Source organism: Echinops telfairi, unplaced genomic scaffold, assembly GCF_000313985.2.
Source record: "Echinops telfairi isolate 266 unplaced genomic scaffold, ASM31398v2 ScPeMD7_23;HRSCAF=83, whole genome shotgun sequence".
NCBI classification, from domain to species: domain Eukaryota; kingdom Metazoa; phylum Chordata; class Mammalia; order Afrosoricida; family Tenrecidae; genus Echinops; species Echinops telfairi.
In genome coordinates this window covers 87,465,752-87,476,216 of record NW_022103920.1, presented here as the reverse complement: position 1 = coordinate 87,476,216, position 10,465 = coordinate 87,465,752, and the positions used below count along the sequence as shown (strand labels likewise).

Below are 10,465 nucleotides of genomic sequence, written 5' to 3'. Positions count from 1 at the left end.
GAATTCGAGTCATGGTAGTGGGAGCGGGGAGGAAACCCTTAGGAACTAGAGGAAGGTTGTATTTCTCATCATTATTACATCGCACCCTGACTGGCAGAATATCACTTTTTGAGAACAAGGCAGAGACCCCTTTGGCTAACTGGAGCCATTCCACACGCTGCCCAACACCAGCGAGATCCTTCAGAATACATCTGGTAGGACCAGCCGGGTGAATAAGAACTTTAGGAGGGAACTGAAAGTGGCAGTCCTTGCCGCTCGCGCGTGGAAAGACTGAAAGCTTTGCATCTTGGAAAGTACACCGAACAACTACAAGGTACAAGGGAATCTTGCCAGTCTCATCCAAGGTGGACGATGCATTCCCTACAGATGCCGTGCAGGCAGCTTCGCAACCAGGCCAAGAGAAGGCCCTGCGAGACTGGTAAGGTCGTGCTCGCGCAGAGAAGTGACGCAAGCTGGAGGTGAAGTGTTATTTGACTAAGTCAGCATGTAAGCCGAAAGTTCCAAATAGTATCGCTGAACCAACCCCAAATTCATGAAAGGGAAGAGGCAGGGGAGCCCAAGTGGCTTGTAAGGAGAAAGGAGAGAAGACGGCATGTCAGTGTGTGTGAAACGGACACATAGCTTCTCTTTGCCGTTTTCTCTGACAAATAACAAGATCAAAGGTGCTCCTTTGCACGTAGCTAAGGCAGCAACATCTTACCTCAGAACTGGGCACGCTGCCTGTGGCAGCCGCTTCCTTCGTTTTATCCACTTGCCGAACAAGGAGGTCACAGTAGAGTCTTAGCTCTGACATTTTGGTTTTCAGGTTTTCGGTGTTTTCAGCAAACTCTGAACAACAGAACGACGACAGTCATGAAGTTTCTTAAAGGAATAAACCACTTGCCCTTGACACACGACGGAGTGGGATATATATAACCCACGGCCACAGTCACAAAACAACACTGCCAGGACTTTGAAGTAACCGCAGTCGTGAACCACTGTACGGAAGAGTCACCAAGACAGAAAGCAGACCACAGACCCTCGGCCCTTCGCATGGGAGAGTGCAAGAACTCAAGAGCACAATCCAGGCTTCAGAGCCTCGGCCCGCCTAGCAGCGGGCATTCTCCCTCTCTGAAAAAGGGCTCATGGCTACTATCCGCTGACCCCAAGCTCAGCGGGCACACAGTGACAGTGCTATGCAGTGTGCATTCACTAATGACACACTTGTGATTTGGGCCAAGAGCTGGCTCAGCACACTGCCTGTCAAGGCTAATGCTACCCGAGTGCCCCTGGTACTCCCTCATTAACAAGGCATGTCAGTGACCTTGGCACTGATGCCGTACTATAATTATAACCAGCCCTGTCTCACGCCACGTGAAAGCTACACATCACCACCTGCTCTGAGTCGATCAATAGACTCTAGAATTTACTCCTGATTCAGCATGGATTGTGATGAGTTGTACGAGCCCCCAATAAAATGATTATTTTTTAAAAAAACAACCCACCAGGGAACAGGCCATTTTACTGTGTCTCCTTAAAGAGTTAATATACCTGGAACACCTTTCGTAGGACAGCCTTTTCCCCCCACCTCCCCGCTACCCCACAATTGCTCTCTCTTCAGGTGTGCACATGGGGTTGGGAAGCATACTGGGGTCTACTACCTAGACCCCAGTATTCCTGCCCCAAGGGGAAGACCGGTGCCATGCTTCTCAGCAGAGCAGTACGATGTTGAGTTAATGAGCATTAGGCAGCAGCAGGCTGGCAATTAAGTATTGCCACCCCAGGGAACAAGAGGGACAGGCAGAGTGCTGCTGCAGAAACTCTCTGATCCGAGGCTTCCCAGGCGCAGCTCTTCATTACTGAAGGTCAACCTGGTGCCAGACAAGCTGCTAGACAGCTTGCCCATCAGCACACTCCTCATGGCAGTCCTTCCGAGCCACTGTTGCTGGGCACTATCAGGCCGGTTCGGACTCATAGCGACCGGTGCACACCTGCACAAAGCACAGGGAACCGCGCCAGTCTCCCAATGGTTCTTACGTCTCGGCCCATTGATGCAGCCACGGTGATAACCCATCTTGTCAAGGGTCTTCCTCTTTTTGGCTGACCCTCCTTTTCCAGGGACTGGTCTCTGCTGATAACCTGTCCAACGTCTGTGAGACAAAGTCTCGCCACCCTCATTTCCAAGGAGCAGGACTAGAATCAGCAGTGCTTCTTCCAAGACAGATCTGTTTGTCCTTTTGGCAGCCCATGGTATTTTCAATATTCTTCACCAGCACTGTATTCAAATGCATCGATTCTTCGTCAGTCTTCCTTATCAACATCCAATTTTCACATGCATATGAGGCAATTGAAAATACCATGGCTTGGGTCAAGCGCATCTTAGTCTTCAAAGTGACACCTTTGCTTTTCAACTCTTTAAGGAGGTCTCGAGCAGCAGATTTGCCACCACCTATCTGTCCCGGGAGAAGGACATCATGCTTGGTAAAAGTAGCGGGGCACCTTCGATGGGCTGGATTAACCCTGCGGCTGCATCGATGGGTTCAAATATAAAAACAATGGTGAGGATGGCACTGGACCAGGCAGGGCTTTGTTCTGTTATGCACAGGGTCGCTAGGAGTTGGGGCTGACAGCTTCTTGCAACATCAGTCAGTTTGTCATGTGGCTTGCGTGTTGCTATGATGCTGGAAAAAAACACTGGCATTTCAAATTCCAGTAGAGTTGGCAGAGTTTCTAGACTAAGAACTGACTATGGAGAAGGAATTGTCTGTCCAATTCTGAATGATTAGCCACTGAAAACCTTGTAAATAGCAGGGAAAAAAATCCTTCTTAAAGATAATAACATCTCCTATTAAATGATGAGAAAAACGAAGCTCACAAGTTACCCATGCCCAGGCCATACCACTACCACGATTTGAAAGCAATTATCTGGCACCAAAGTCAGTGGTACTCTTTCCACGCTGACATGCTCTGAAAGAAGAATTCCAAACAGGCTCTGGTTAACCCTTCCAAGACCCATGGAATACACTGTCAGTTTCTCGGGCTTCCTGGAAAGAGGCTCGCCCATTTCTAGTACACTGCCACATGGTGGAGACCTATATGACTGTGTGAATCTGAAGAAACGAGCCTCACCTCACCAGTCCTACCGCCAGGATCTTCTTGTGTCCCACATAATTATAGCAAAATCCATATGCCTCCAAAAATTATTTTGCCTTGATTTTAGCATGTTTTCCATCACTGAAAACACATGGTATCAACAACAAACTCAAAGCAGAAAATAATTCGGTATAAAGGGTTAAATTCCACTGAGGTACTGCACTTGTATGAAACAAAAAGGTAGCTAAGTGATTAGAAGTTAAGAAAATAACGGAACCAAGAGATGCTGATGGGTGGTCCCCAAGGTCCCCAGACCAGAGGACAATCGATACTTGCCTTTCTCCTTCTGGGTCCTACTGTCAGTCAGGCAGGCCTTGGCCGATCCCAGAGCCACCAGCCACCGCTGCCTCTCAGCCACACTCCGGGCCTTCAGGTAGAAATACTGTTCTCCGGGGATGATCAGGTCCATGCGCGTGTTATCTACAGAATGAACTGGGAGCAGAGCAGAGAGAGGCGAGAGACCAGAAGTGTTATCTGAAGTAGTTCTCAGCCCACCCATCCTGTCAACTTCTTGATTCAATGAGGCCAGTTGCTGATGTGCCAGCCCTCAACGCCATCTCCTGGTTCCCACAAAGCTGTTTCTCGCTATTTGCTCCCTGCCATCTGGAGGAACACCCTCCCCATGGGCTCCAAGCTTCACCAAGAAGTTGGCTTAAGAAAGAACCATCCAATTTCCCTCACAGTCCTGTATCCAAACAGAGAGCGAACCTCTCTTTTGGCTGGTGTGCATGTGAAGTATGCCGGCCAGAGGTCATAAAAGGCTGGGGTGGCAGCAGCAAGGGGACATTCTTTATTCCTGCAGGCCTCCTGCAAAGCAATCAGGAGTGCAGTGTGTATCTTTTTCAACTTCTCGGGCAAGGCAACAACCACGTTAGCGTTCCCTGGGAAGACGCTCGCAACCTACCCTCTTCCTCTTCCACCCACCCTCACATTCCCAGATCCAACCTGCCCACTTCTGAGCCTCGTGTCTTCTCAGCACACGTCTCCAGCTTCCCTGAACCAGGAAGCCAAGCCCACTTGTAGATGTGTTCAGTTTGGGCTCGTTTTCAACGGGTAGAGGGGATGGTGATTAAACACATGCCTCCCACCGCGGCAGGAGGTGTTTTGCCAACAGGCCCCAGGTGAGCAGTGACTTAAGAATGAGCACCAGCTGAGCAGCGGGGCACCCTGTCCTCGGTTATTCTGTCGGCCTCTCCACAGACTGCCTGCCTGATAAACGGCTGCGGACTCAGCTTCCGTCTGTAACTAATGTGCCCCTGCGTCCTGCTCTGTCTGATCGCAACAGCAGAGGAGGGCGTGCAGAGGGTAGTGTGTGGGGATGTTTTGTAGCTTGTTGTGAGAGATGGCATGAGGTGGAAAAAAACACAACCAAAACAAGCTTGCAAGTCCTGGCTCCTCACCTTGAATTTCACAGACTGCCATTTGGATGCTCCCTTTGCAGCCCTTCCAGGCGTCCTCCGGAGAGTCATAGTAAGACAGGATCCCCCTGCCGAGAAGGAACCAGCGAGGCTGCCAACCTGAACACAGAAGCAAGAGCACGGCCTCGGTCCCTGCCCTCCAGCACGTGGGAACACCTCCCCCCCCCCCCAGGACTCTGAGTCCAGGTTCCCAGGAGCGGGCATTGCCTGGAAACCCACAGGGCCGGGTCTGTTCTGTGCTGCAGGAACCGACTCGACAGCCGAGTGAGTGGATGTTTTATGAGAAGCAGGTTCCCAAAAAACCTACACGCTTGATTTAATTCTCATAAAAATCAAAGTTACACAATCATAGGAGATGGCTTAATTGCTAGCTGTGCTCTGAGAAAAAAGTCTGGAAGGGCCAGCAAAAAGTCTAGTTCTCACAGAAGAGTCACGAGGAAGGGATGAGCCAGCCAGGATGCAGTATCGCACCGACGAAACACTCAACGTTCCTCTAGTTCTTTAACGCTTCCTCAGCCCCCCACCCCCCACTCCCACTATCATGACCCCAGTTCTACCTTACAAATCCGGCATGTACACTGGTCAGACAAGAGCGCTCGACACATGGGATCCAGGATAGATAAACCCCTCAGGAACAGTAGTGCGAGTAGCAATACCATGAGGGGAGAGGGGAGGAGGGGAAAAGGGGGGAACTGATCACAAGATTGGATATATAAAGCCCCCCCCCATCCCAAGGAGTACCAATAATAGAAATGGGGGTGAAGGAAGACAATGGTGAAAGATACAAAATAACTTATGAAATAACAGTAACGTTAATAATATATACTTGATCAAAGGTTCACAGGTGGAGGGGAGAGGGGAAAAAGAGGAGCTGATACCAAGGGCTCAAGTAGAAAGAAAATGTTTTGGAAATGATGATGGCAACATATGTACAAGCATGCTTGATACAACTGAACTATGGATTGTTTTAAGATCTGCAAGAGTCCCCAATAAAATGATTTAAAAAACAAGTCGAGTTCTGGCTCTCGAGGTAGTAGGGTTATGTTGTTAACTGTGTTGGCCCTGATTCAAGGTGATCTGAAGCACAACAGAATGGAACTTGGATGAGTTTTTCATACTAGTGAACCGTAATTTTTCAGTTCTTCTCCAGTGGTTATTGGATTCTGGATTGTTATCACACACCCGCCATCCCCAGCTCCGGTTAAGAAAAGTTATCTAAAACTTAAAACGAGGCAAAGTAATAATGACATATAATTTAGTATAACTTCCCAAAGTCATACTAAAGTGCTTTGGAATAGGCCTAAGATCACATGGCACCTAGCAGCCCAACACACAACCCGCTATACCACCAGAGTTCCACATATATACATACATACATGTATGTGTGTATATGATATATATAACTCACGTATCCTGTTTGACTGTGTGAGTAGGCAGATGATCAGTGGTAAGGGCCCTCATGTGCTTTAATCTGGCCCTGAACCTGAAGCTCAGCCAAAGCCATCACTAGCTGGCTCTCTGACTCCACCCACCACAGCAGAGTCCCATGAGAAAACGATATCCCTAACGGCTATGACAGTTTAGAGAAAGGTACTGAGCTGCTAACCACCAGGTCAGCAAAGCTGCCAGCTGCTCCTCGGGACAAAGATGAGGCTTTCTATTTCTATGAAGAATGGAAGTAGATAATCTACCAGATCCTCTATCACATTTGAGTGTACAGCCTGAGAAACACACAAAGGCAGTTCTGCTCTGAGTGAGCGTGTGAATGTGTGTGTCTTATTCTTTATATAATTTTTCAAATGCAATTATTTCTGTCTTGTTGAGCAAAGAATCAGTGTGATGGACCGTTTCAAGAGAGTATGAAAGTCTACCTCAGGCCAGCTCCCCAATCTGAAACGAAGAACTCCTGAGAACCTGGGAAATGGAAGAGAGTTCTGAAATCCTGGCTGCAACCAGATAGGAAACCCTGACTCAGGTAGATTAAAGGAAGTACCCACCAGAGCTGAGAAGGAACGTCGTCTTTCTAGTGGCCCTCCTGGCACACTAACTCGAAGACCTGGGCTCCTCAGCTCTAGAAAGCTATCCGAGTGGGAACAGTAGCAATGCATCAGGGCACAACCCCATGCCTGGTTGGTGGTAAGCAAAGTCAAGAATCAAACTCACTGCCCGGGAGTTGATTTCGGCTCAGAGTGACCCAATAGGACAGAACAGAACTTCTCCCTAGGGCACAAAAATCCACTGCCATCTAGTCAATTCCGACTCCGTGCTGCTAGATAGGCCTAGTGGCGTGGTGGGTTACACCCGGGTCTGCTAACTGCACAGGCAATTCTGTGAAACCACATGGGAGAGACAGGGCTTTCTACTCCTATAAAGAGTTCCAGTCTCAGAAACCCAGAGGCAGTTCTACTCTGCCCTGTGGGTCATCCTGAGTCCCAAAGGGCTTACGAAGCTGTAAATCTTTACAGAAGCAGACTGCTTCATCTTTCCCCCAGAGAAGCTGAAACTCCACTGTGCCAGCAGGGCTCCTGTGGCTATGGGAGCACTCCCAGATCAACCACGACTTTTGGGAAGAAGGCATTCAGGGTACCCTCAGATGCTGTACCAAATTTGAATTTTCAGACACATGATTATTTTACATAATGCACAAAGGAAAAATACTTCCCAGTTAAACAATGGCATGGCCCTAACTAAAAAGAAGCTTCATATAATGTGAAAAACAAGAGTGGCACTCAACCAGCTTTAGCTTACAGGAATCTGAAAAATGTTACACACACACACACACACACACACACACACACACCAGCTGTAGTACATTTTGACAGCAGCTGGTAAACAATAACTGTAACCGAAACAATCCTTCCTGTAGCAGGTTCTGTATTTATCTATGGGAAGTTTGATATATCAGTTTTTACTTTATAGCTTTTGAAGCTCAACAACTGTGTCCAAGCATAAAGGTACCAAAGGTTCAGAAGCCATATTTGCATTCTATTATACATTATTGAAATGCAGAATGACGGAGAGTCACATTAGAATTGGGACAAGCGGCTCTTTCACAATGTCCACTGCTAGGAGGCTGGGCTGCAGCTGAGAACCAATGAATTGTATGAAAAACTAGGCAAGGATGATGAAGAGCCCATTAATATGCTGCTTGCCTTAAATTAATCTGCACTTCCTTGGACATCATAAAGCATCCAGGGTAAGAGAGGACATAAGAAAATGTGGATCTGTTCCTGCTCTTTTAGACGGATGGTCATTAAGCTATCTTCCCTTCCTGTCTGTCTGTCTCTTATTCTATCTTGCCATCCTCTATTAGAGATGGAATGAAAAGATTAAATAAGAGACATCAATGAGCAGGAAAGAGTCTTACTGCAGCTACCACTGCCAAGGATGGAATATGTCAGAGAAAAGAATAGTTAAATGTCAACTTCACACAGTAGGTATTGTCCTGAATTACTTTACTGTAGAGGTATTCTGCAAAATTATTTTTGGCAATGCTGCTTCTACCCCCTCATTTCCACTGCTGGAATTCCCCCTATCCACACTTCCATTCAGTTCACCAGCTCTAGGGTGAGCATATCGTTCAGGACAGATATGAACTTCACCTCCCTTCTCTTCACTTAAAAAGTGCTGGTGGTTTAGTGGCTACACGTTGGGCTGTGATCTATAAGGAAGTAGTTCAAAACCATCAGCTGCTCTGTGGGACAAAGATAGGGCTTTCTACTCAGATAAAGAGTTACAGTCTCTGAAACCCACAGGGGCAGTCCTGCCCTATCTACAGGGTTGCTATGAGTCGACACTGACTCAATGGCAATGAATGAGTCTTAACTAAGTGTCCGGCACAGGGGCGTGACCCAGTCTGAAAAAAATTCTGGGACTTTTGCTGGGACTAGAGAAAATCAGAAAGAGACCGAAGGCAGGCTTTCTTTCTTGCTGGTCTTAACTGCTGATGCCTGGCCTAGCGGGTGGATGCTATGCCATCACACGGGGTCTGAGCCTGATGCTCACATAAAGGCAGGAAGGCCTGGGGGCAGTACTGAGCTCTTCAATTCTCATCATGTAACGCACGCACGAAGGAAATACACTTGCTGGACTTCTCTGTTAAGTTGGCCAATTAGTCTGTTTTTGCATACACCTGTTTGAGTTGAGGTTTTCTACAAACAGAATTTCTCAAGAATTAGATAATCATCTCAATAAGCACAGAAAAACTACTTGACAATACCGAACATCCTCTCATGGCAAAAAAATAATAAAAAACAAAACCACTCAACAAACTGGGAATAGAATGTAACTTCCTGGACTTTATAAAGAGCATCTTTAACTGACAAGAACACCATACTTAATGGTAAAATCAGAAGCATCATATTCATTTTCACCATACTGTTTCTATTCAAATTGTACAGGAGGCTTGAGCCAGGAAATTGGGCCAGAAAATAAAAGGCATCCAGATTGAGAAGGAAGCAGAAGTAGTATCCCTACTAATAGATGGTAAGCTCTTATCTATAGAAAGTTCTAAGGAATCCAGTTATTAAAAAGAGAACTCAGCATCGAGATATAAGATCAACAGATAACCAGTTTTATTTCTAAACTGATATTAGAAATAATATCTGATTAATAATAACTGATATCCTGGACATTAGCAAGAATAAATTTGAAAATAAAATTAAGAGAGCTTAATTTACAAAAACGTAAGAATAAAATACCTAGAAATAAATTTAACAAAAGGAGTATAAAACTTATGTTTGGAAAAAACTGCAAAGCTTGAATTAAGAATGAGCAACTTAATTAAACCCTCCTGTGTTCCCAGATTAGGAGGCTTAACATTGTTAAGATGGTCATACTCCTCAGATGGAGCTACTGACTCAGCACTAGTGCTACCAGAATCCCCGTCGGCTTCCTTGTTGAGATTGACAAACTGATTCTAAAATTCACATGAAATCTCATGGGACCCAGAATAGGCAAAACAATCTTGAAAAGAAACCCGCGGGAAGCCTCACATTTCCCAATTTCAAAACGTACTACAAAGCTACAGTATTCAAGATAAGTGTGGTACTAGCATATATGTTGTATAGGAAATAGCATAATACGCTGTTGTTCTTGTTGGTGCCGAGTCAGCTCCAACCCCTAGCGACCTTATGCACAACAGCACAAACACTGCATGGTCGTGAGCCATCTTCACAACTGTTCCTAGGCCTGAGCCCGCTGATGCAGTCACTGTGTCCTTGCATCTCGTTGAGGACCTTCTTGACATCGCCCTTCCACTTTACCAAACATGCTGTCCTTCTCCGGGGACTGCTCTCTCTTCCAAAGTGTGTCTTACCATCCTTGCCGCTGAAGAGCACATATAATATATACATTATATATATATAATAAAAAATCACTAGGGAGATATGTGAGAGGGGGTACCCCCCAAAAACGTGTGTTCTCCATTACTCTTAACACATTTGTCAAATCTGCAATTCCATTCTTGTAAACACTTTTCAAACTCATCTGTTTGGAAGGCTGACACCACCTCCCTCGTTTTTTTCTTCACCTCTTCGACGTCCTCAAATCACTCTCCTTTCATGTCCCTCTGCATTTGCAGAAACAAAAATAAGTTGCACAGAGCAAGGTCAGGTGAGTAAGGTACGTGGGGCAAGAGAGGAATGGTGTTTTTTGATAAAAACTGGTGCACTGAGATGGCTGTGTGAGCAGGTGCACTGTCATGGTGGCAAAACTGTCAGCCACATCAGGTCTTTTTTGTCGCATACTGTTGTTATGCAATCTTTTCAGAACCTCTAAATAGAAAGCTTGATTAACAGTCTGATGTGGCGGAATGAACTTCAAATACATTATTCCCTTCACACACATCTGGGGTTATTCTTTTGGGGGGGTACCCCCGTGTGTGTGTGTGTGTGTGTGTGTGTGTGTGTGTGTGT

At 46.3% G+C, this 10,465-nt stretch overlaps 1 protein-coding gene across 1 annotated transcript in view; it reads right to left on the bottom strand.

The window, feature by feature from the left end:
* The window catches only part of PLEKHA8 (pleckstrin homology domain containing A8), a 54,515-nt gene that overhangs the window by 40,261 nt on the left and 3,789 nt on the right, over nt 1-10,465 (bottom strand). Inside the window, exons 2-4 of the mRNA XM_045288856.1 lie at nt 4,533-4,649; nt 3,409-3,564; nt 701-828 (exon numbers count right to left, since the gene is read on the bottom strand). Coding sequence (XP_045144791.1) covers nt 701-828; nt 3,409-3,564; nt 4,533-4,554 — 306 coding nt within the window. The 5' untranslated portion in view covers nt 4,555-4,649. The remainder of the gene's footprint in view (nt 1-700; nt 829-3,408; nt 3,565-4,532; nt 4,650-10,465) is intronic.